At 41.4% G+C, this 27,390-nt stretch overlaps 1 protein-coding gene across 1 annotated transcript; it reads right to left on the minus strand.

The window, feature by feature from the left end:
• Positions 1 to 1,234: 1,234 nt before the first annotated feature.
• LOC148356351 (uncharacterized) lies at positions 1,235 to 26,689 on the minus strand. The gene is made up of 11 exons (XM_088347363.1): positions 26,581 to 26,689; positions 22,656 to 23,280; positions 19,556 to 19,641; positions 16,743 to 16,909; positions 13,092 to 13,216; positions 12,857 to 12,960; positions 12,738 to 12,798; positions 9,669 to 9,757; positions 8,557 to 8,694; positions 1,975 to 2,075; positions 1,235 to 1,906 (listed from the first exon to the last, which is right to left on the minus strand). Exons 2-11 carry the CDS (start codon positions 23,266 to 23,268, stop codon positions 1,609 to 1,611), a joined length of 1,782 nt encoding a protein of 593 aa, XP_088203489.1. The 5' UTR covers positions 23,269 to 23,280; positions 26,581 to 26,689; the 3' UTR covers positions 1,235 to 1,608.
• Between the last annotated feature and the right edge of the window lie 701 nt (positions 26,690 to 27,390).

Below are 27,390 nucleotides of genomic sequence, written 5' to 3' on the forward strand. Positions count from 1 at the left end.
AATAGAAAAAAAACCTTAGGATCTGCGAACTGGTTTTAAGGCCACAAAAAGGCAGGGATTTGTAAACTATGATGAACAGTCAGCAAATGAATCTTCTTGAAGCCCCTACGTGTGTGTGAAGCATTTGCCTGCAGGGCTTCACTGCTGTATGGGGCTTCATTATGCCATCCTTAGGAATCAGGGCAACAGTATCAAGTTCACCAGTGGAAACGGTCGTGGTCCAAGAGGCAGGCAATGGGTCGGTGACCTGATAGATTACCTTCAGCAGATGCGACGGTCCAAGGGTTTAGCAGGTAGTGCTCGTGGTCATGAAAGGAGACAAGGGTTCGTGACACTGGTGTCATGATTACTGATGCGTGGCTGCCCCTTTGGTGCAGATAGCCACGGATCCTGATTGGCTGTTGGACTCTTTTTAAACTCTTCGCTTCCTGATAGAACCCGTCAGACCGTCTGCGAACCTATGCTCCCAGCTAGGTAAGCTTTTTGTGACTCTCCGACTCTATCCTGCCCTGTTTTCTGTCCGATACCTGTTGCCGACCTCTTTTCTGGACCCGTTTCTGTTTTTGCTCCATCGAACTGTTTTTCTCGCGGTCAACGACAACCCTCGCTCGACACGGAAGTGCCACTTCTGCGTTCCTGCTATCTGCTACCCGTGACCGACGATCATCGGATCGTGGATGCAAGTCCTGTTCTCCTTCTTAATAAATACTGAGTAAAACGAACGCAATTGAGTCCCGTCTCCGTTCCTGGTTTGTGACAACTAGGGGAAAACCCGAGGCTGTGACAAGCCTGAGAGAGCTTAGGACGTGACATGATGGTCAACGAACTAGCACAGAGCCCAGGAAACAGAGTGTTTAAGAAGTGATGTCATGGTTGCCATGGCGCCCAATTGGCCGCGCCATGTGTATCACGGTTGCCGTGGTGCCCAATTGGCCCTGCCCGTGTGTGTCACGGTTGCCATGGTGCCCAATTTGCCCCGCCCGTGTTGTGCCAGCTGAGATTGACTTTCTGTATATATAAAGCTCAGCGCTCTCTTGCTTCAGTGTCAGCCCGTCAAACGAACTTCTGCCCCACACGACATTGGTTCTGACTTGGTCCTGTTTTCCTGTGTGATCTCCAGTCCGGTATTATTCCTGTTTATTGTTGTCCTGTTTAATTTCGGGTTCCAGTTTAGTTTCTGTCTGTTTTTGTCCTGTTTGTTATTTTCTCCAGTTTTCGTTCCCGTCCCTCCTGTTAGTTATCGATCTCCTGATTTTTTGTCAATCCTGTCTGTCCCTACCTGTCCAGTATCGACCTAATCTATCCGATATCAACTCGGGCAGTTGGAGTCTGTCTCGTCGGTCTCTGGCTTCCTGTCCTTTCACGCCAGACCGGCTTCCTAACGTGCATGACTCCCCATTTCCCATAAAATAAAAGGCTTGTGTGAGAATGTCACGTGATTGGGTCCTGTATCTGTTCTGGTTCCTGACAAGGGAAGAGAGAGAGGTGTGATTGGATGGTAATCAAGACAAGTGACACCGGGTTTGGGTTGGAAAGTAAAGCCAGGAAGTGAGAGACCAAACAAGGAAAGGACAAGTAAGATAGAGAGAGAGGAAACAGACAGGAACTTCAAGGTGCATAATTTTTCATCTGCAAGTCTTCAAAGGAATGCCACGGTTGGTTTAAAACTGCGGCACAGGGCGATTGACTCGGTATCAAGGGGTCAATGTCTGGGACGCTGTTTCTTATGTCCATTCCTGGGCCACCGTTGCATGCGGATGCTAACGTCAAGTTAGCATCATTGAAAGCAAAGTGATGGTAAAAATCGTCGCTTGAGGAGTTACCCAGCAGGCCGTTGGGCCACTTCTTGGGAAAGTTGCGATGGATTTTCATGTGAGCGTTGCGAGATTTCACCTTGTTGAACATTCTGGGACGAAAAGTGGGAAAATGAGAACCGGAACTCAAGGTCTTTCAAAAAGGACGAGGTTGACCTACTTGCCGCACTTTTCGCAAGGGAAGAAGCCAGCCAATGGGGATGAAGGACACGCCTCTTTTGGTCTGGAATGATTTTCTTTCGGTCGAGAGTGGGGAACCTCCTACGCAAAATGGCATCAGGCTTAATTAGAGAACAACCGATTTTTATATTAGTAAGAATGATTTAGAGCGGTGTTTCTCAACTGGTGGGTCAGGACCAATGTTCCCTGTAATTTTCCACAGGTCTGAGCGTTCACACAAAGTCGGTGAGCAACGCTTGAAACAACAGTGAGCCACCATAATCCCAAGTGTGGCAAGATAATTCATTATCAAACATGTCAGGTTACATTTTGCTGAGTTTCCGGCAATGCAAAATGATTTTTCTCTTTTGAATGAATTGACTCATGTACTATTGAAAATGTTGTACGGCCAACAAACGTCGTTTGTTCTTACAATTCTTTCACAAGATATCCATTTCTTTTTATTTCCTGACATATTTTGTCGCATAATATTAACATTTTTGGGGGCTTATTTTGTCGGTTGTAAGATACAGAACTGTACTTAATCACATTTTTAGTGGAAGTACAATGTTGGCAACAAGATTCACTTGATAAAATTGGAAATTATTTGAATGCAACACAAACCTTTTCTTCTTTTTTCCGTGTTTTTTTTCTACTTTTTTTTCAAATTCCTTTAAAAAAGATCTCATTGTGTTTATTTTTTCCGAGCTGTTACTTTTTTCTTTTTGTTCTCTATTTACTTTTTTTCCTACATTTCTTTCTTTTCTTTTTTTCTGGCTCTGTTTTTTTTCTAAATTGTTCCTTCTTTTTTTCTCTTCCTTTTGTTTCTTTTTTTCTCAGCTTTTCACTACTTTTTCATTTTGGTATTTTTTTTTCTTTTTTGTTCTATTCCCCCCTTCCTTTAAGTCATGTTGTGCATAATTTTACATAATATTTGGTTATGTTGGGATTAAAGAAGCAAAAACAACCTGAAGAGCCGTTTAGGACCCGAAAGAGCCGGTTCCTTTTAGTGAGCCGAGCCGAAAAAGCCGGTTCTCGACAAACTCTACTGACTTTACTTTTCAACTTCGTTTGACATTGACTTCAAAATACCGCATTTAGGACGCAACGTCAGGGGAACCCGTGTATTTTTACCTTCATGCACTGTAAGTTTGACTTAAGTCGCTTCTTAATTAGTAATTTTGTGCCCTCGTTTTTGTGCGCTGGCTAGATTTTCTTGTGCGCTGAGAATGTGCGAGCAGTGCGCAATTGCGCACGTGCGCAGCTTAGAGGGAACACTGGTCAGGACCCAAGTTTAGGCCGCCGACCCGTTTTCAGTGGGTCACGGGCCTTGAGATTCTTAAGAAGCAACTACACTCCTTAACAGCAGATGGTGATAATATCATACTCTTCTATCTGTTCGGTCTATCGGCACATTCGAGAGGGACCAGGTCTCATTTTATAGTGATTTTGCTGGTTTTATGTCCTTTTTTGGTATTTTATTAACGAGCCTCAAGAAAATGAGTGATAACGGGGAGGAAAAGTGGAAAACAGTGACGACAACGATCGACTCGAAGAAGGAAACGACTACAAAATGGTGTACGAGTGCATGTTCAAGGTACCATTGAATGGTTTTAAAATGTTCTATTTTAAGCTATTTAATGTCTGTTAATCTTTATTAAGTAGATAAACTAAAAAGATATCAATGCTTGGATACACACTTTATTAATATTTTCAATTTCTCTTAATGTGTGTCTATTTTACAGCAGTTTTAGGGGGGTCGCTTATATGCTATGTAGGCTTATATGCGATGTAGGCTTATATGAGGGACCGGATCTCATTTTATAGTGATTTTGTTGGTTTTATGTCCTTTTTTTGGTATTTTATCAACGAGCCCCAAGAAAATGAGTGATAACGGGAAGGAAAAAGCTATTTACTGTCTGTTAATCTTTATTAAGTAGATAAACTAAAAAGATATCAATGCTTGGATACACAATTTATTAATATTTTCAATTTCTCTTAATGTGTGTCTATTTTACAACAGTTTTAGGGGGGTCGCTTATATGCTATGTAGGCTTATATGCTATGTAGGCTTATATGAGGGACCAGATCTCATTTTATAGTGATTTTGTTGGTTTTATGTCCTTTTTTTGGTATTTTATCAACGAGCCCCAAGAAAATGAGTGATAACGGGAAGGAAAAAGCTATTTACTGTCTGTTAATCTTTATTAAGTAGATAAACTAAAAAGATATCAATGCTTGGATACACACTTTATTAATATTTTCAATTTCTCTTAATGTGTGTCTATTTTACAGCAGTTTTAGGGGGGTCGCTTATATGCTATGTAGGCTTATATGCTATGTAGGCTTATATGAGGGACCAGATCTCATTTTATAGTGATTTTGTTGGTTTTATGTCCTTTTTTTGGTATTTTATCAACGAGCCCCAAGAAAATGAGTGATAACGGGGAGGAAAAGGCTATTTACTGTCTGTTAATCTTTATTAAGTAGATAAACTAAAAAGATATCAATGCTTGGATACACACTTTATTAATATTTTCAATTTCTCTTGATGTGTGTCTATTTTACAGCAGTTTTAGGGGGCTCGCTTATATGCTATGTAGGCTTACCTGTACATGCTATGTAGGCTTATATGAGGGACCAGATCTCATTTTATAGTGATTTTGTTGGTTTTATGTCCTTTTTTGGTATTTTATTAACGAGCCCCAAGAAAATGAGTGATAACGGGAAGGAAAAAGCTATTTACTGTCTGTTAATCTTTATTAAGTAGATTAATTAAAAAAATATCAAGGCTTAGATACACACTTAAAAAATATTTTGAATTTCTCCTAATGTGTGTCTATTTTACAGCAGTTTTAGGGGGTGGCTTATATGCAATGTAGGTGTCATGTCCTGCACGGTTGTCATGGCGCCCAGCTGGCCCCACCCCTGACCTGCATTTTCCTGATTACCCCTATGGGTACTTAAACGAGGCTTTTGGAACTGCCCTTGGCCAGATCTTTGTTTACCCTTGTTGAAAACTTGTTGATACCTGTTTATTTTTGTTGTGCTTGTTGGACTTTGTTGCACTTTGGTGTAACATTCTGAGAGATTCCTGCAAATTCTGTTTAATCCCGTTAAATGCCTAGTCTGTACTTTTGCCTGCATTTGAGCCTGCTTTGTTTTTGCTCCGTTTGTGTGTTGGACAACTTTTCTTTCTGTATTAAAGTGACGGATCGTCTACGCCAGGGGTGTCAAACTCATTTTAACTCGGGGGCCACTAGTAGATTAAAGAAAAATAAAAAGAGAGATAAAGAAATAAAAAAAAGAGGGAGGGAAAAGGAGAGAGGGCGCGACAAAGAAAGAAAAAGAGAGAGAGGGAGAGAGCGTGAGAAACAAAAGAGGAAAAGAGAGACACAGAGAGTGAAAGAGACAGAGAGTGGGAGAAAAGGGGTGGAAAAGAGAGAGAGAGAGAGAGAGAGGGAGAGAGAGAGAGAAGTACAGTGTTTTTGTTCGAGGCACCTTTCTTTGGCAATATCAAGTTGCCATATTTTAACCTGCAGCTTGTTTTTCTCTTGCGCTCCTCTGAGTGTTGTCTCACGGGCCGGATTCAATCCCTTAGCGGGCCTGATCTGGCCCGCAGGCCGCCTGTTTGACACCTGTGGTCTACACAAATGAGTTCCAACTTCCCGATTCCCGGTCCGTTTCATGACAGTAGGCTTATATGCGATGTAGGCTTACATACAATGTAGTCTTATATGTGAGTATGCTTGAATGCCGTTTTGTTTTTGGTGGTCATTTTGAATATATTTTACTTCCTTTGCTTTTGATTGAACAATGCTTTCATTGGATACATCTGTGAAGCAGATTTTTTTCTTGATTTGGATTGTAGCTCATCATTAGGGTGGAATGGAAGGTCTTAATGTCAGATCGGCCGAGAACCGGTAATTTAGATAAGTACCGTATTTTCCGCACTATAAGGCGCACCTAAAAGTCTTAATTTTTTTCAAAAGCTGACCATGCGCCTTATAATACAGTGCGCCTTATATATGGATCAATATTAAATTCGCAAGGTCTCGCAACTTAAGCAACAGCCGCCGACTCGATTTTCCCCCCGAACGTGGAGTAGTCCGCGGTGTGTGCTGGGATTTATATACCGGCGTTTCATTGGCTAACCAATGTGTCAATCATTATATGAATCGATCGCTATTGGCTAAAGTTATTCGGAGCCTCGGATTGGCTAGAGGGCCGAAACAAACCCTGCAATTGGCCGAAAAAGATGTGTCAATCATCCGTTAAATCGGTTGCTATTGGCTGAAGTTATTCGGAGCCTCGGATTGGCTAGAGGGCCAAAACAAACCCTGCAATTGGCCGAAAAAGATGTGTCAATCATCCGTTAAATCGGTCGCTATTGGCTGAAGTTATTCGGAGCCTCGGATTGGCTAGAGGGCCAAAACAAACCCTGCAATTGGCCGAAAAAGATGACTGAATAGCAAGCTTGCTAAAGTACGCCATAAAGAAACATGTTTCATTAGTTTGTATTTGTTTTTACTCTCCTGGATTTACTACACTCACTCGAGACCATGATTGCGTATCATTATTGAACGTGAACACTTAGGTGAGTTATGCGGCTTTATATTTTACCGATATCTTGTTTTAGAACGATCTTGATGTTGCTGTGACGAGTTGAGTGAATTCAACTCAATTCCAAGTGTTTATTGTCATATGCACAGTAAAGTTGCGAGCGAAAAAGAAAATAGAAACTAAGGAATGGTTGGCATTTCTTGAATCCCAAGACTTTAACCTTCCGAATGATATTTGAAACGATGCATTTGAGTGACATCGTACGGACACCGCATCCGCACGTGTTCTCGACACGTATTTGCGTCTTTGCAAGCTTTGGGAATGTTAAGGGGGTAATAAGTTTGACTGAACTATCTGACTGTTTTGTCGACGTTCCCATTGTAGCGCCTTATAATCCGGTGCGTCTTATGTATGTTAAATATAGGACCAAAAACTATTTTTTCGGGGTGCGCCCTATAACCCGGTGCGCCCTATAGTGCGGAAAATACGGTTCTAAAATGAGACGGTACATAATTTGTATCAATTATTAGTTTTTGTAATCTCCATTTATATCTCAAGAAGGGTTTCTTCGCCTCATGAGAGGATCTCGATTCCTTATAGCAGTGGTCGGCAACCTTTTTTGTACTATGGCACACCAATGCATATACTGACTATTTTTGCACTATGATGACTTTGCACCAAATGCAATATTGCACAACCGTTACGATACCAACGTTATCACGACAACCCTGTATGTAACATCCCACATGCCGACATTTCTTGTGTAAATACCATGTAAATTATAACTATAGCCTTATCCCCCTTGTCTTATAACATTATCTTCTCTGTTCCTTTATCTTCTTGCTCATACCTCACTATGAATGTGTAAAACTGGAGTGTCATGCCCAATTTCGTTGTCACAATATGTTAGCCCATTTGTAGCAATGACAATAAAGGTATATTCTATCTACTCTATTCTATCTATCTATTATGAATATTATTATCGAAAACAATTACAATAATATTAATATGCAAAAAAAATCCACTGGGCATCTAGATGACAAAGGTAAAGGCATTACATTTGATCTCATTATCACACTATTTGTACATCACACTATTTCTACTCATCATCACACTATTTCTACTCACATTATTTCTACTCAGTTGTACGACGTTGTTTTGGCCAAACACATTCCCATAATGCTCAATGACAGCGTTGTACAACTAGGCGCAGTGGTTAAAACAAGTGTGATGATGAGATGAAATCCAATGTGTTTTCCCATGGCATCTACTATGGTATAGTGGTGAGGATTTAGCGCTCACTCCACCGCGATCTGGGTTCGATTCCAGGTGCAACCAATGCTGAGCAAATGTGGTCAGCGTTATTTGTCGACTGATCGATAATTGCTCAAATACGGCAAAAATCTACTGTGAAACAAATTAAACTTTTTGGGGTGGGGTTGAAAAATGAAGTTATTCATGGATAAGTACAATATAAACAAAAAACAAGGCATCGTCACATTATTCTGTTGTACAACGTTGTTTTGGCAGAATTATTTCCCATAATGCTCCATTACAACATTGTACAACAACAAAAAATATTCAAAAATTGTGTGATAATGAGATAAATTGTAACGTGTTTTCCTTTGTCATCCAAGTAGGATAGTGGTTTTGATTTCAGTGCTCTCACCACTGCTATCCGGGTTCGATTCCTGTTGCGTCCAACGCTAGGCAAATTAAGTCACCTGATCAAACATTGATATATTTCCGTAAAATATCAGTGAAACCAAACTTTTAGGGGGTTTTGCCATTAAATGAAATGTTTAAAAACAAATAGTAAGGCTTTTTTTTTGCAGCTTGGTACTAAAGCACCCGCCGCCCGGTAAAACTGATTCAGATAACAGCTAAAATGAGACGGTACGTTCTTTTTAAGGTATTAGTTCATGTAATATTTGTTTATTTGTACGGTAACTCGGGGTATTTCAAAACCGTCTTCTGATTGTTTTGTCCAGTCCATCAATGTTGATATTAAAATACTCACACTATCGATGTTGTGTTGCTCCCAAACGCTTCTGGTCCTATCCCAATCCTTCAAATGTGTTTGTTTTTTCCGCTTCTCTTGAGTTTTATAGAACAGGTAATAAAACTCCACACAATGTTTCACTGTTTTAGTCTTCACCTGTAAAACACAAAAGATTTTTATGCAGGTGGGTAGGAAAGGGGCCCAATTGTGGACCTTGAGAGCCACTATTATGTGTCCTTTATTTGGTTTCTCCTTACTCTCACACACATAATACAGTTGTGTTGGAGGAGGGAATATGAAGAACTACACTCCAAAAATAGGTCAGTATCACAATTTAGAACTAGAGTGTACCAATCGTTACTCTGGCTGATTTGACATAACATTGTTTTTCCACCCAAAAAAAACAGCATTTGTTTTGTTTTCAACAATATTTTAGAATGTGTTATTTAAAACTAATCCAGGAGGAAGCCGTCAGACCGTTTGCGAACCTATGCTCCCAGCTAGGCAAGCTCATACCTTCTGACATTTTTCGGCCCTGTTTTTTCCTGCCTGATACCTGTTGCCGACCTGTTTCTGGACCCGTTTCTGCCCTGCTCTGCCATCCCGACCACCGATCTGTTTTGCCCTGTTTCCTGCCTGATACCTGTTGCCGACCTCTTTTCTGGACTCGATACCGCCCTTGCTCTCCCGTCCCGGCTAGTAACCAGTATTCCTGCTGCCTACGATTATCCTCGCTCGACACGGAAGTGCCACTTCCGCGTTGCAGCTACCTGCTACCTGTGTCCGTCGATCATCGGCGCGTGGAAGCGAGCCCTTCTCCCTCTCTTTATCAAAAAAACTGAATAAACGAACGCTGGGTCCTGTCTCCGTTTCTGGCTTGTGACAGTTTCCTTCTCGTCTTATACAATAAATGAGCTTCCGGAAAAAAGAGGTTCGTGTTCTTCCTTGAACCTATTCAGGAAGTACGTACCTCCGATGGAAGGGGCTAGCAAAAACCTACGTTTCCGACTCAAAGTGTGTTCTTTCCTTGTTTTCTACTACAATCTCAAGTTTTAACCTTGACAGTAACGCAATTTGGCACTATGACTAAAATACTGAAAAACAGTTATCCCCTGTCCACTGTGATTTACCATTTTGTGTATAAGCGAGAAATTCTTTCCATGAGTTCTCAGGCCAATGGTGAAGAGGCTCTTCTCGTTGGCGGTCCAAATGTCGCTACCTGGGAAAAAGGAGAAGAAGAAATATGGATTTTCTCTCAAAGAACATCAATGTACACACATATTGAGAAAATACACAAACCACCAAAATATATTCAGTGTTGGGACCTATTGTTTGCATTACAAAGACAGTTCCTGGTACGCAACTACATTTCTTAGTAACGAATACTTTAATTCATGTCACCCAACTGATATTACTACTTTGTGCATTACTGTGTTACTCTAGTACTTTAGAAATTTTGATTATTATTGTACTGTCTTCTAATTGCTAAATTGTTGACATTACCTAAAAATGTTTATGTTTACATACAAGCTACAAGTGAGTAAGGAAAGAGAGAGAAAGAAAGAAATCCAAAGATAACGGATAAAAAATACTGAAGCGATGCGCTACTTTGAATACATTGAAGAAACTACCAGCCGTAAGCGAGTCAAAGAGTGAGAGAGGGGAAGGATAGAGACAGAGGGAGGGAGAAAGGTAGAGAGAGTGATTGGATAGTCACTTTTTACTGTTTTACTACTGACTTTTGTTGTGGACAAAATATTTGAAATACAGTAGGCTATGTCTACTTGACCAGTTGTTGACATTACCTAAAAATGTTTATGTTTGCATACAAACTACAAGTGAGTACAGTTATGGTGACGCAGTCTCTAGATTTCTCTTCACGTAGATATTCTCCCTACCGTATATACCAGGGGTGTCAAACTCATTTTAACTCGGGGGCCACACGATAGAACAAGTATTCTCTCGGGGGCAGGACTAGTAGATTGAGGAGAAAGAAAAAAAGAGAGAAAGAAATAAGAGAAAGACAGGGAGAGAAAAAGAGAGTGTGGGACAAGGAAAGAGAGAGAGAGAGAAAGAGACAGACAGAGAGGGGGAGAGGGAGAGAGAGAGAACGTGAGAAAAAAAGAGATGAAAAGAGAAATAGTTAGAGGTGAAAAGAAAGAGAGAGAAAGAAAGAAATCCAAAAATAAATAGTGTCAAGGCCAGAACGGAGACAGGACCCACTTGCGTTGCGTTTTATTGGAAGAAAGAGAAAGGGTTGCGCCCACGATCCGGTGATTGATGGACGCAGGAAGCAGGTCGCTCTGATACTCGGATTGTACTCCGAACGCGGAAGTGGATCTTCTGTGGCGAGCGATGGCGGTGTCAGGGACGGAAAAAAACGGGTCGGTAGCCGGGACAGGAGAGCAAAAAACGTGGTCAGAAGCGAGTCGTAAGCCAGAATAGGAGAGAAGACATAGTCGGGGACGAAAAAAGGTCGTAAGCCGGGACGGGAGAGCAGACGTGATCACGATCAAAAAACGGGTCGGAGCCGGGGACAGACGGGAGCAAAAAACGGGACAGGTGGGAGTCAGGGTCGAAAGAGGCTTGCCAAGTGTTAACTGAGGTTCGCAGACGGACTGACAAAAGGGGACAGACAGGACTGGGTACAAATACTGATCAGGAGCCAATACTACAGCGTCTTTGTGAGAGGCACCTAGCTTTGGCAACATCAAGTGGACATATTTCAACCTGCAACTCCTTTTTCTTATGCGCTTTACCCAGTGTTGTCTCACGAGCCGGATTAAATCCCTTAGTGGGCCTGATTCGGCCCGCGGGCCACCTGCTTGACACCCCTGTTATATACTCTCGTTTAAGTTGATTTTACAGCTATCAAATAAAATACGTGGTGGCACGGTGGCTGAGGGGTTAGCGCGTCTGCGGCATATTTAATTGTGTGTCATCGGGTGTGGTGAGGGGGCGTGGCCAATTCAGGAACAAGAAATTAACGAGAAATCAACGGTGCAAATTTGAGCACAAAATGTATGGTAAAATTGGTTATTTTTTTTGTAAAACATTTTTTGCATTATAACATGCCTGGAGAAAAAAAGAAAATCTCTTGAACAGTACCCAGAAATAGAGAAAGAGATCTTTGAGTGGTTTGAAGCAAAATCACAATATATATATGGAGTGTCTCAGCTAAGAATCGATTTACAAGCTCCCAAGCTTGCACAGGACAAGACCTATGCACGGTTCACTGGTATATACAAACATCTTCTTTGTTCCTTTATCTCCTTCGTTTTCTTTTATCCTCACTGTAAAATGTGAAACTGGAGTGCCACATCCAATTTTGTTGTCACAATATGTTCAACCCATTTTGTAACAATGACAATAAAGGTATATTCTATTCTATTCTATTCTATTCTATATACAGCACAGCAGGTTATAAGGTGCACTTTTACATTTCTGGACAATTTGGGGTTTTCAGGTGCACCTTATAGTCCAGAAATTACGGTACTTTTTAAAGTTTTTTTCCTTTTTTTCAGTAATGCTGAATGCTATTGTTGTGAACAAAATGCTTGAAGTACAGTAGGCTATTTCTAATTGACCAGTTGTCTCAGGTTGTGAGAGTTCGGTTTATTTATTTTATACTGCAGTGTTAAACACACTTTATTCTGTTGTATATTGCATATTGTTATACTTGAGGTACATTAGTTTGATTGTGCCTTTGGATGATGTTATCCTCAAAAGTGGCTTAACGAAGCCAAAGATTATATCGAGGCGCCGTTTGTTTTCTTACAACGATTGTATCTTCTTGGGGCCGCTAACTATTAATCAAGATGACCTTCACTATCGTGCCGGGAAGCCTGCTCAAGAGCTTGCCTCCCTCCATTCCTTTCTTCTTACAGAGACGCATTGTGTTACAAAGTTTCACTATCCTTTTTGCTTATTTATTATACTCGCACGCCATCTAGCGACCAACATTATACACTGCATTTAAACATGTGATTCCTGTCTAAACCAATCAGATTCATTTCTTGTGTTCATATAAACCAGCAGGTTATAAGGTGCACTTTTCTGGACAATTTGGGGTTTTCAGGTGCACCTTATAGTCCAGAAATTATGGTACTTTTTTTGTTTTTTTTTTCCTTTTTTCTCAGTAATGCGCCCAACACTGATGAGATTGCATTCAAAATATTCAGTAAGAGGTTAAAGATTACCAGCATAGTGGTAGTCATCTGCCGGTAATGCTCCTGTTAGCAATAGCATCTCCAATGTAGCCTTGAAGTGAAATCGAGAGCTGTGAGATGATTTCCACGAGTGGGACAAGCTCACCTACCACAAAGTCCGCCCCACAGGCGTGCAGAGTGTGCAGCGCCAGTTCTATGTTGTTGCCCCCTCCTGGACAGCAACTGGAACTGCACAGCAACAGCAGCTTTTCCACTGAGGGGGCACAAAACATGATTGGATGTGACAAATCGTGATGGAAAAAAATACACCATTCACTTGAAAATGTCAAGAACCAGAACAGGATCAGGACCCAAACGCGTCAGAATTTTCAGGGGAATGCTCACCTTGCTCCATCTTGATTTCGTCTTGTGGCTCCCAAAGAGAGAGATCACGGGTGGATTTTTCTCTGTCCTCACAAAAACTCAGAGCGGGGAGCTCTGCCTGGAAATCAACACCTATGTTGATTGTTCTGGGAAGGAAATATAGACATAAGTATAGAAAATAGAGATGTCGCTAATTTTTGGGGTGTGGTCTTTCTTTGTAACACAGGGGTGTCACACTCATTTTAGCTGAGGGCAATATGCTATAAAATAAATGTCATGGGGGGGGGCACCCTAGTAGATTTAAGAGAAAGAGAGAGGAAGACGAAGAAAAAGAGAGAAAGATAAAGAGAACAAGGGAGATGGAGTAAGAAGTGAGAGGGAGAGAGAGAAGGAAAGAGAAAGAAAAGGGGAGATAGAGAGTGCATAATATAGAAAAAAGAGGGGGAAAAGAAACAAAGAAAATTTGAAGTGAAAGGGAGACAGTCCAAGAGATATAGAAAAATAGTGAGTGTGAAAAAGAAAGGGAAAGCGAGAGAGTGAAAGAGAAGGTAAGAAAGAAAGAGAAAAAAAGAGAGAAATAAAAAAGAAGATAGAAGGACGGAAATAATAAAAAAGAGAGAAATAGAGAGAAAGATACAGAGAGAAAGAAAAGGGGAGAGGTATAGAGAGAGCACAATCTGTAAAAAAAAGAGGGGGGAAAAGAAACAAAGAAAAATTTCATTTCATTTCATTTCATAGAAGTGAAAGGGAGAGAGTCAAAAAGAGATAGAGAGAAAAAAAGTGAGTGTGAAAAAGAAAGGGAAAGCAAGAGAGTGAAAGATGGAAAGAAAAGGTAAGAAAGAAAGAGAAAAAAAGAAGATAGAAGGACTGAAATAATAAAAAACAGAGAGGGGAAACATGGAAAGAGACAGAGAGAGAGAGAGAGAGAGAGAGAGAGAGAGAGAGAGAGAGACAGAGAGAGAGAGAGAGAGATACCGAAAGAGAAAGAGCTTTAGTTTCTTTACAAGTCCTGTCTGGGTTTGGCGACACCTGGCGGACATATTTAAAACCGCAGCTCATTTTTCTCTTTCGCTTCTCTCAGTGAGTCTGGTGGGCCGGATCAAAACCCTAGGCGGGCCTAATCTGGCCCACAGGCCGGATGTTTGACACCTGTGTTGTAACGGATACAAAATACTGAAGCGATGTGCTACTTTGAATACATTGAAGAAACTACAGGCCGTAGAGAGAGGGATAAAGAGAGGGGGAGGGTAGAGACAGAGGGAGGGAGAGAGGTAGAGAGAGTTATTGGATCGTCACTTTTTATTGTTTTACTGTTGACTTTTGTTGTGAACAAAATATTTTAAATACAGTAGGCTCTGTCTACTTGACCAGTTGTATCAGGTTGTGAGAGTTTGGTTTATTTATTTTACATTGCAGTGTTAAACGCACTTTATAGTGTTGAACTCTTTACTTTTGTTGTGTGAAAGTACTTGGGTACACTATTTAGGTCTAACTGTCGTTGTCGGACTAGATATTGTGATTTATTCTTTAGAGTAAAACTCATTTCATAATGTTTATATTGTTGTGAACAAAATGCTTGAAGTACAGTAGGCTCTGTCTACTTGACCAGTTGTCTCAGGTTGTGAGAGTTTGGTTTATTTATTTTACACCGCAGTGTTAAACGCACTTTATAGTGTTGAACTCTTTACTTTTGTTGCGTGAAAGTACTTGGGTACGCTATTTAGGTCTAATTGTCGTTGTCTGTCTAGATTTTGTGATTTATTCTGTAGAGTGAAACTTACTTTATAATTGATTTCAATTCACTGTTGTTGGGAAAAAAATGCTTGAAGTACAGTAGGCTATGTCTACTTGACCAGTTGTCTCAGGTTGTGAGAGTTTGGTTTATTTCTTTTACACTGCAGTGTAAAACACACTTTATACTGTTATACTGTATATTGTATATTGTTATACTTGAGGTACATTAGTTTGAACGTGCCTTTGTATGATGTTATCCTCAAAAGTGGCTTAACGAAGCCAAAGATTATATTCAGGCGCTGTTTGTATTCTTACAACAATTGTATCCTCTTAGGGCCGCTAACTATTAATCAAGATGACCTTCACTATCGTGCCGGGAAGCCTGCTCAAGAGCTTGCCTCCCTCCATTCCTTTCTTCTTACAGAGACGCATTGTGTTACAAAGTTTCACTATCCTTATTGCTCATTTATTATACTCACACGCCATCTAGCAACCAAGATTATACACTGCATTTAAACATGTGATTCCTGTCTAAACCAATCAGATTTGTTTGCTGTGTTCATATAATCTTGTTTAAACCAAAGATACGGTTCCCTCGACTTTTCTGTCCCTTTGTGTACCAAACCTGGACCGAATAAACGACCCATTGTTGCTTTTCGTCCTTGCTTTCGCGCCACCCTGAGCGGGCCCCCGACAGTATTTTTTTTTACCTGCTTTTCAACTTTTATTATATTTTTATATTGTTTTCCTGTAAAAATAACAAATCTTAAAACGAGCAAAAAATATCAAACGGTTGAACAAAAAACTTCTACGTTTCAATTGTTTCTGTTTTTCTTTCAGGGAAATAAGAATAAGTAAAATCACCAAAATGATGTTGAATATTTAAACTTTATTTTATCATTTTTTTCCAGTAAAATTTTAAACAACCTAATTTATTTTATTTACATTATTTTATTTAAAACATTTCCCTATACAGTGGAACCTCTGTTCTCGACCATAATCCGTTCCAGAACCCTGTTCGAAAACCGATTTGTTTGATCACCGAAATCATTTTTCCCATTAAAAATCATGTAATTCGTTTTAATCAGTTCCAACACCCTGAATGTTTACCTTGAATGTTAACGTAAACATAAAGCTAACCCAGGCTAATCGTGCGCTCGCGTTATCGTAATCTTCCGTACGAAAGATTACGCTAACATGAACGTGTAAAAATGAAAAAAAAAGGATAAGAAAAAGAATTATGAATAGGATTTCTTACCTTTGTGGTGGTCAGCAGAAGGCGCAGGCAAGATCAGACACTCGCACACCTCTTCATATTTTGCTATTATTTCTTTCTTGAATGCAATAGTTGTACGCACTACTTTTCTTTTTTCACCTGTAGCAACTTTGCTGCTTGCACTGACACTCTTCGGAGGCATAATTAGGAGCTAAAACACTTCGTACACCTATATTAAAAGCGAAAGCAAAACGAAGCACGTCCGCACGCGGTAACAGTCGGTCAAGAAAAGAGTCATCTACACCCGTACGCCGCTCAGCATCGCACCCTAGCGTACGCACTCACGCATTACCAGCGTTCGAACTCCGATTTTTTGACCGAACAGCGAAGCAAGAATTTCTCGGAATTTTTGGTCGGACTCCGATTTGTTCGAACTGAGAGCCGTTCGAAAACAGAGGTTCCACTGTACACTCTTATCAGCAAATAATTACAATATAATGTAACCTACTAATCTGAATGAAGATTACAGTTACTTGACTGATTAGTGGATAAAAGCACAGGTATGGAACAGTGGCATCATTTTTTAACGTAGATAAAATTGGGAAATTTCCTGCAACCTCGCTAAACAATGTCTCATTGATTGAAAAACACTCTTCTGGAGGAACTTTGGGGGAGCCTATGAACCTGCTCCATGTCTTTATCATAAAATGGCTTCCACTTACGCTTGAACAGGATAGTCCTCACTGTCCTTTGGTTTTAGGGAGAAATCGTAGGAGTAAAGTCCCGTCCCTTGACGAGCCGGATTTAGCAGCGGCCGAGGCGTATAGTGGTCTGGCTTTTCCAGGTGGAGCAGACTGTGAAATGGAGTCCCGGAGTAGTTTCCGGTCCACTGTAGAAACAAACAGTGTTTAGCTCTGTGAGAGAAATAAATGGAATTGAATTGTCTTGATAGTCATTGATATGGAGGGTGTGAAACATTGTATGCAATGAGATTAGACATGGCACGCCAGGGTAAGACATGCAATAAACATTGCTCTCACCTGCGCTCCATCGTTTAGTACCAGCTGCTGCTCGTTTCCCGATTGGTTCCCCTCCTATTTAAACATGTCTTTCTCATTCACTCCTGGTCAGTCCGTCTGGGAACCTCAGTGCATGCAAGGCAAGCACTTTTGACTCTGGGTCACGTTTTGATCCCGGCCTGTTTACTGGATCCCCGATCCAAGCTGTGTTTTCCTGTCCCGGCTACCAGTATCCTGATTCTGTTTCCTGTATCGATCCCTGATCCAAGCTCCGTCCTCCTGTCCCGGCTACCCGTGTCCTGATTCTGTTTCCTGTATCGATCCCCGATCCAAGCTGCGTTCTCCTGTCCCGGCTACCTGTATCCTGATTCTGTTTCCTGTATCGATCCCCGATACAAGCTCCGTTCTCCTGTCCCGGGTAATCGTATCCTGATTTTGTTTTCTGTATCGATCCCTGATCCAAGCTCCGTCCTCCTGTCCCAGCTACCCGTATCCTGATTCTGTTTCCTCTATTGATCCCCGATTCAAGCTCTGTTCTCCTGTCTCGGCTTCCAGTATCCTGATTCTGTTTCCTGTATCAATCCCCGATCCAAGCTCTGTCCTCCTGTCCCTGCTACCCGTACCCTGACTCTGTTTCCTGTATCGATTTCCGATACAAGCTCCGTTCTCCTGTCCCGGCTACCCGTATCCTGTTTCTGTTTCCTTTATCGATCCCTGATCCAAGCTCTGTTCTCCTGTCCCGCCTACCCATATCGTGATTCTGGTCTCTGTATCGATCCCCGAACCAAGCTCCGTTTTCCTGTCCCGGCTACCCGTATCCTGATTCTGTTTCCTGTATCAATCCCTGATCCAAGGTCTGTCCTCCTGTTCCGGCTACCCGTATTTCGTTTCCTCTATTGATCCCTGAATCAAGCTCCATTCTCCTGTCCCGGCTACCCGTATCCTGATTCTGTTTCCTGTATCGATCCCTGATCCAAGCTCTGTTCTCCTGTCCCACCTACCTATATCGTGATTCTGGTTTCTGTATTGATTTCCGATCCAAGCTCCGTTCTCCTGTCCCGCCTACCCATATCCTGATTCTGTTTCCTGTATCGATCCCTGATCCAAGCTCTGTTCTCCTGTCCTGCCTACCCATATCGTGATTCTGGTTTCTCTATCGATCCCCGATCCAAGCTGCGTTTTCCTGTCCCGGCTACCCGTATCCTGATTCTGTTTCCTGTATCGATCTCTGATCCAAGCTCTGTTCTCCTGTCCCGCCTACTCATATCGTGATTCTGGTCTCTGTATCGATCCCTGAACCAAGCTCCGTTTTCCTGTCCTGGCTACCCGTATCCTGATTCTGTTTCCTGTATCAATCCCTGATCCAAGGTCTGTCCTCCTGTCCCGGCTACCCGTATTTCGTTTCCTCTATTGATCCCTGAATCAAGCTCCATTCTCCTGTCCCGGGCTACCCGTATCCTGATTCTGTTTCCTGTATCGATCGCCGATCCAAGCTCTGTTCTCCAGTCCCGCCTACCCGTATCCTGATTCTGTTTCCTGTATCGATCCCCGATCTAAGCTCCGTTCTCCTGTCCCGGCTACCCGTATCCTGTTTCTGTTTCCTGTATCGATCCCTGATCCAAGCTCTGTTCTCCTGTCCCGCCTACCCATATCGTGATTCTGGTCTCTGTATCGATCCCCGAACCAAGCTCCGTTTTCCTGTCCTGGCTACCCGTATCCTGATTCTGTTTCCTGTATCAATCCCTGATCCAAGGTCTGTCCTCCTGTCCCGGCTACCCGTATTTCGTTTCCTCTATTGATCCCTGAATCAAGCTCCATTCTCCTGTCCCGGGCTACCCGTATCCTGATTCTGTTTCCTGTATCGATCCCCGATCCAAGCTCTGTTCTCCAGTCCCGCCTACCCGTATCCTGATTCTGTTTCCTTTATCGATCCCGGATCCAAGCTCCGTTCTCCTGTCCCGGCTACCCGTATCCTGATTCTGTTTCCTGTATCGATCCCTGATCCAAGCTCCGTCTCCCATCCCAGCTGCCCGATTTGTTCCAATCTCCGATCACGCTCCGTTTCCCGTCCCGGCTGCCCGACTTGTTCCAATCTCCAACCATGCTCTGATCTCCCGTCCCGGCTGCCCGACTTGTTCCGATCTCCGACCACGCTTCGTTCGCGAGGGCTTCCCGCTCCTCCTGTCCAGCGAGCACCAGATTACTATCTTTTTCCTTTTGCTCTGACTTCCCTAATCCCTTAATAAAGCATTGTGTGAACCGTTACGCATTTGGGTCCTTCGCTTGTACCGGTTGTGACAATAGAAAAAAATAAGATAAAAGATTGTCAGGATAAATCGGCAAAAGATATTTACCAAGTACTACTTGGACTGACCTAAGTTATAACTACAGTGCAATATTTTCTTTTTTTTTGAAAGAATAGTGTTTTGTAACAGCAGTGCAACAAAAAAATCAAAATAAATGAAAAACATTAAAACTTAGAAAGGAAAAATAGGTGAAATGGTAATCTTGGTTACCTGGTGGTGAAGCTGAAGAGCAGGAGATGTGTAATTTGAGTCCCGGGCAGATTGTAGAGGGGAGTTTCCGGGTGGATGCAACGGTTCTGTGAATATTAGGATTGAAATATTTTTTTAGGTGCAAACAAAGCTATCTAGTACAGCTGTTGATTTTATTCGTAAAAACAATACTTGACATTAAAAAGGTGATTAAATTCTCTTATTTTCTTTTAATAATAATATAATGTCTTTAATAAACAAAATAAACTATATTTAGTGGTTAGCGCATGTGCGGCACAGTTCATGTCTTGGGAACCTCCTGCGTGGGTTCAAATCCAGCTCCAGACTTTCTGTGCGGAGTTTGTATGTTCTCCCCGAGCTTGCGTGGGTTTCCTCCGGGCACTCCGGTTTCCTCCCACATTCCAAAAAACATGCATTTCAGGTGAATTGGCCGGTCCAAATTGTCCCTAGGTGTGAATGAGCGAGTGAGTTGTCTGTCCCCGTGTGCCCTGCGATTGGCTGGCAACCAGTTCAGGGTGTCCCCTGCCCACTGCCCGATGATTGCTGGGATGGGCTCCAGCATCCCCGCGACCCTACTGAGGATAAGCGGTGTAGCTGATGAGATGAGATGAGATATATATACACTTCTGGACTTTTCTTTTTAGTTTATCTCTCACAGTGGACATGCACCTACGATGAAAATTTCAGACCCCTCCATGATTTCTAAGTGAGAGAGATAGCAAAATAGCAGGGTGTTCTAATACTTATTTTCTTCAATTCATATATATATTATACATAAAGAGTAAGGAGCACTCTTTGAGGTGTCCTGAAAAAAGTTGAAGGTTTAATATTTTCTCTATTATAGGTGGGGGGTGTTGGTTAAGGCGTCTTGAAAGGAGAATCATTTTTCTATTAAGTATGTGTTAACAATGCCTATTTGAGTTCAAACAGCCTTTTCATATTTTCCCACCGGACTTATCTGCTTATCTATTAACATGTACATGTGATTTTCCATGAAGCGTTATTATTAACATATCAAAATGAATCCATTTTATCTGATAACTTTGATGACATTTGATCGAATTTAAATAAAGTTTTTGGGTCCCTGGCTAACAACACGTTCGACCACAATTTTCTTTATTTATATATTGTTGCCTTAACTCATCTTGAGTGAATCTTGTATTTCTATCTTTTTAATATTTCTAATATTCTTTTATGTATACATGTGTAACCGCGGTATACTTGTCCCACCATAGATGCACATTCACGCTGGACTGTATGATGAGGTTTTTATTACAGTTACTGCAAATGAATGAGTCACAACATTAGCTTTTCTGCTGGCTTTGATCTCTTTGATCTCAGTAGCAGTTCCCTCTGAAAACTGCCCAACAAAGCATATCAAAGAGCTTTCTTTTGTCAATTTACATAAAATATATTTTAGAATACATTTTTACATCCATTTCAAGAAGATACTTTTAACAAGAGATCGTATAGTGGATTTTTAACGTTTACAATGAATTCAACATATTTTTCTTTAGTCTGAATTATAACCAACATCATCCTTTTTAATATATATGAGAAAATAGAAATAAGAACAAGAATGAGTATAAAAACGGGTACAATTTACCTGCAAATGAATGAGTCACAACATTAGCCTTTCTGCTGGCTTTGATCTCTTTGATCTCTACAAGGGGAATTAACATTTTAGTAAAACAGAAACAAAACGAAAATAAATCTCAACAGCTTGACAATATCAATCACATTACTGTGCATGTTGAGAGATTTGTCAGCTGGGGTTATAATGTTTAAAATTAACTTCTTTTGTGGACCACCAAAAGATGTGTCTTACCAGTAGCAGCTCTCTCTGGAAACTGCCAACAAACCCCGCCTCCCGGTCAAATGTCAGAAGCCAAAACCAAACTCCACCCCATACCAGCAGGTGGCACTGTTGGACTCATCATTGCAGGACTCTTACAATTAACTTTTAAAAGTTATTATTACACCCGTTACATATGTATACAGTTTCTTAGTTTTATTACGCTGGCAACTGTGTGGACAGCATAGCAAGAATTTCATTGTGCTGGGAAATGTAGTTCTTTACTGTGCACATGACAAAAAACACTTTGAATTTGAATAGGTCGCTGTATTGTGTAGTCAGGGTTGGGTAGGGTTACTTTAACTGGATTACTTTCAATTACTTTTGGATTATTCCAATACCAAATATGCTAATAAAAGACAAAAGAAACTAAATATGAATAAAATGACTCAATTTTGTGCAGGGGAGTAACGGAATACACGGAACGGCAAAAATGATGTTGGCAAGTTGTTTGGATTATTTTCATTTTGTTTCTGTCGCATTTGATGTTCGTTTTGCCGGAGATCAAAGCCAGGAGAGAAAGCTTACCACGTGTTGTGAGTCATCATTTTATTCATATTTAGTTTCTTTTGTCTTCTATTAGCATATTTGGTATTGGTGTAATTGAAAGTAATCCAGTTAAAGTAACCCTACCCAACCCTGCATTTTATGTTAGTTTTGCCAGAGATCAAAGAGATCAAAGCCAGGAGAGAAAGCTTACCACGTGTTGTGAGTCATCATTTTATTCATATTTAGTTTCTTTTGTCTTTTATTAGCATATTTGGTATTGGAGTCATCCAAAAGTCATTGAAAGTAATCCAGTTAAAGTAACCCTACCCAACCCTGCATTTTATGTTAGTTTTGCCCGAGATCAAAGAGATCAAAGCCAGGAGAGAAAGCTTACCAGGCGTTGTGAGTCATCATTTTCTTCATATTTAGTTTCTTTTGTCTTTTATTAGCATATTTGGTATTGGAGTCATCCAAAAGTCATTGAAAGTAATCCAGTTAAAGTAACCTTACCCAACCCTGCATTTTATGTTAGTTTTGCCGGAGATCAAAGAGATCAAAGCCAGGAGAGAAAGCTTACCACGCGTTGTGAGTCTCAATTTTCTTCATATTTAGTTTCTTTTGTTTTTTTTTAGCATATTTGGTATTGGAGTAATCCAAAAGTCATTGAAAGTAATCCAGTTAAAGTAACCCTACCCAACCCTGTGTGTAGTACATGGAGGTCAAGGACCCTAGAAGGACATTTCGTTTGGATCTTACCTTGGACGTTGCGTAAAGGTCCGAGGTAACCGTGAATTCCGACGTCCGACCTTTCAGGAAACGGCCACATCACGCCAAAGGAGCTGAGCGAAGGCAGCGGCTGTGGATTGGATGCGAAATACCCGAGTGCCCCGTTGTTCTGGCGGGACTGGGTGCAGGTCCCGGTAGGCGAGTGAGAAAGGGCAGGTAAAGGCGTGAGAGGTGGACTGAGCACCGAGGATTCAGGATGAGAGACCGACAAAGACGAGGAGCTGTCGGAAGTGAAAAACCGTTCCGATGCCGCTGCTCCCCTTTCTAGGAGGGTGTCCGCTTTCTGGATGCTGCCGGTTGACATGAGAGGGAAATTCAGCGAGGGTAGCCTCTGGGAGGGCATTGCCGTCGGCCGAAACCAGGGTGCTTCTGTCTTGCACGTAGGCCCAAAATCCCAATTTTCGTGGTCGTCCCTACTTCTCGGTTTTTCGCCGGGCCCCGACCAATCAAAGGCCAGAGAGCTGCGATTTGTAGAAAAGGAAAACATAGCCTGGTCATGTTGATGGAAGGAGTCCTGAGGGGAACCCGCAACAGGGACCAATTGCCGATTGGAAAATTGCAGAGTGAGACCAAAGTCTTCCATTGTGGCTGCTTGCTAAACAAGGAGACATGGGAAAAATACATAAACACAATTATATTTTAATTATATTTTAGTCTAAACCTTTTAGTGGTTAATATTACCTTGGTGGAACCAAAATAATATACAAAATCCACCTGCTGTCTCCCAGGGCTGGGACCCAGATATGGATTTCATCAATACGAAGCAAGTACTTGGATCGGATCGATACTATTGCCCTGGGATTGATACTTCACTCCTCCAATTTCCTCAAAGTGTCGCTTATCGTTGTAAATAGCACAGTCTTTCTCTATCTTACTCAGCGTCCACTCTCTAAGTTTATGCCCAATGACTAACAGGCACACTTTAAGCAACTGTCCCTACCTGGCCTGCTGCTGCATCCTGCCTGCCAAGCAGAAGAAAGGCAACTGCTATAAGCCCATCCTGACCAAAAACTTTAGAAAAGGAGAATGCCAGTTGACATCCATCCATCCATCCATTATCTGCACCGCTTATCCACAGTAGGGTTGCGAGGGTAATGGAGCCCATCCCAGCTGTCTTGAGGCAGTGGTCAGGGGACACCCTGAACTGGTTGCCAGCCAGTCGCAGGGCACACAGGGACAGATAAATCACTCACTCATTCACACCTAGGGACAATTTGGACCAGCCAATTAACCTGACATGCATGTTTTGGGTAATGGCGCCCATCCCAGCTGTCTTGAGGCAGTGGTCAGGGGACACCCTGAACTGGTTGCCAGCCAGTCGCAGGGCACACAGGGACAGATAAATCACTCACTCATTCACACCTAGGGACAATTTGGACCAGCCAATTAACCTGACATGCATGTTTTGGGAATGTGGGAGAAAACCAGAGAGCCCGGAGGAAATCCACGCAAGTATGGGGAGAACATGCAAACTCTACACAGGAGGTTCGATCTCATGACCTCAGAACTGTGCCGCACACACGCTAACTACTGCGCCGCCGTGCTGCGCCAGGTGACATGTATGTGGTAAAGAGGTATGCTATTGTGGCAACACCACAAATTGACATAAACACGTGAAAAATTGTAAAGATGTTACAGTTCCTGAAGAAAAAACTTGCCCAATGAGATTTTAGACACTTGTCACATTTGACACTTTACTTGCATTATTGGCTTTATTTTTAAAACATTTTTAAGTTACACTGCTGCTTTTTCGGTTCGACCATCCTGGCTTTTGTTCTGAAATATTTGATATTTTTTGTACTGTTAACGTTTTCAATGTAGTTATTTTTTATAAAAATGATGCTTTTTTTTAGCGTCTACTATATTTTTTCTGTGTTGATCGTATTCAAGGATTCAATGATTCAGTCATTATGACATTTTCGAGCAAAAAGTATCGGTATTTATTTGGATCGGATCGATACCAAAATTCCCAGTATCGCCCACCCCCGCTGTCGACTGAAAATAGTATCAGAAGACGCAGTGTTCAAGTTCCGACCAATCAATACTCTGATGTTTTCTGAGTTTGGTCATGTGACTTTAGCAAGCTGAGCTACGATTGGTCCTGGGCCCCTCTCAATGAGTAAGTAAGAAAATGGCCGCCAGCTAAGATGGAAAAAAACAACGCATTAAAAAAAAAATCAAAAAACTGTTTTCTATTAATTATATTAGAGATATGTAAAAAAAATATCCGACAACATTTTGGCAATTTCACAGGTAAAACCTTTTTCTCTTCACATTCGGTTAAAAGGCATAATGAATTTTCCTCTGTTGAACTGAAGCTTAAAGGACAGTGGATGCAATTGGCAAATAACTATTAGTTTACTTTAAAAGACGCCATGTTCAGTAACAGCCTAGCTAAATATACTCAAATTAAATGCTATAATAATGACTGCACTTATTATTATTCTCATTTTGGGGATTGTTTATGTCAATTTGTGGTGTTGCCACAATAGCATACCACTTGTCTCATCTTGTTTCAAAATGAGGAAACAATACTGCCAGCTCGGGTAATTTTGAGGATAATTTATAAATGTAAATCAAAATGGTCTCTATTTTTCAAGTCAATGAAGACCTCCTAAATCAATTTACAATGTGCTTCACACTTACCCATTCACACACACACTCACACACCAATAGGGAGTCAGCCATGCAAGGCGCCTACCTGCTTATTGGGGGCATTAGGGATTCAGTGTCTTGCCCAAGGACACTTCAAGATATAACACGAAGGAGCTGGGAATTGAACCCGCGACCACTTAGTCTCAAGACGAGAGCTTTACCTCCTGAGCGATTTCCGCCCATATGTTACAGTAAAAGAAATTCAAAAGTATCATAGCATTAAGGTGAAACGGTAGATAAAATAAGATAATCCTTTATTTGTCCCACAATAGGGAAATTTAGAATCATGAATTGAGATTTTTCCCTAGATAATTTCATGCTCATTTCAAGATAATTCTTGAAAAACAAAATGGCTATTCAATTGTGAGTTTGATTTTTAAAGTTTCTAAAATGTCCGGATGCTGAGTTTTTTTTTAGTTTTTCTTTGCCCTCATGTTGGATTTAGATCAGGGGATAGTGGTCTGTGCAGTCCTAAAGACTTAGAGATAAAGGCCTACACAAATAAATCTAACTTGGCTATTAGTAGTTGGCAGCATGGCGGCTGAGTGGTTAGCACGTCTGCGGCACAGAGATCAAAGCTTTCTGTGTGGAGTTTGCATGTTCTCCCCGTCCTTGCATTTCCTCCCACATTCTAAAAACATGCATGCCAGGTTAATTGGTCCAAAATTGTTCTTCGGTGTGAACGAGCGAGCTAATTGTTTGTCCCTGGGTGCCCTGCGACTGGCTGGCAACCAGTTCAGGGTGTCCCCAGCTCCAGCACCCCCGAGACCCTACTGAGGATAAGCGATGGATGGAAAAATATGAACTGATACTGGCTGGCACGGCAACCGCGGCGCAATTCTGAGGTCATCAGATCAAATCCAGCTACCAGCCTTCCTGTGCGGAGTTTGCATGTTCTCCCCGTGCTTGTGTGGGTTTCCTCCAGACACTCTAGTTTTCTCCCACATTCCATAAACATACATGGCAAATTATTCCTAGGTGTGCCCTGTGATTGGCTGGCAACCAGTTCAGGGTGTTCCCTGCCCACTGCCCGAAGACTCCCGTGACCCTAATGGTGATAAGCGGTGCAGATAATGGATGGATGGATATCAGTAGTTGAATAGATTACTTCTCTCTTTCTTTTAGCGAAGAGAAAAAAGCTAATTGCACAATTTCTTATGAGTACACAATTAGAATACCGGACAATCAACATACAAGAACTACAAAAGTGTTTTTTTGAGGTTGTATTGAAATATTTTACCAGTTTTCAGCCAGCGCAGGTTGTCTTCGTTCTCCGCCGTCTTCTCTTTGAATGATCGCTCTCTTCTCGGAGGAGTTACTCCTCTTTTTCTGTGGAGCATCACCTGAAAGTTGACGCATACTAAGAAAAGAAGTATCACAAAGAAGTATTACAGTATGTTTCACATAAACCGCATACATTGCTCTTTTCACACAAAGCAGGTGTCGGAAGAGATGATGTATTGAGTTTTCGTCGCCGTGGTAACCACATCCTGAGGAAACAAATACTGACGGATCTCCAAAGTTCTACTAACCTCAAACAAGCTTTCCATTTTTGGGTTTTTATTACTTATAACCAATGTTCCCTGTAATTTTCCTTACGGGTCTGAGCGTTCACACAATGTCGGTGAGCGACGCTTGAAACAACAGTGAGCAACGGTAATCCCAAGTGTGGCAACTGAGTCATTATCAAACATGTCCAAATCTTGACATCAAGTTACATTTTGCTGAGTTTCCAGCAATGCAAAATGATTTTTCTCTTTTGAATGAATTGACTCATGTACTATTGCAAAGGTTGTACGGCCTACAAACCTCGTTTGTTCTTACAATTCTTTCACAAGATATCCATTTCTTTTTATTTCCTGATATATTTTGTCGCATAATATTAACATTTTTGGGGGCTTATTTAGTCGGTTGTAAGATACAGGACTGTACCTAATCACATTTTTTAGTGGAAGTTCAATGTTGGCAACAAGATTGACTTGATATAATTGGAAATTATTTGAATGCAACACAAACTTTTTCTTCTTTTTTCCGTGTTTTTTTTCTACTA

The sequence above is a fragment of the Urocampus carinirostris genome, chromosome 11, assembly GCF_059441175.1.
Source record: "Urocampus carinirostris isolate Australia breed hairy pipefish chromosome 11, RoL_Ucar_1.0, whole genome shotgun sequence".
In the NCBI taxonomy this organism is placed as follows: Eukaryota; Metazoa; Chordata; class Actinopteri; order Syngnathiformes; family Syngnathidae; genus Urocampus; species Urocampus carinirostris.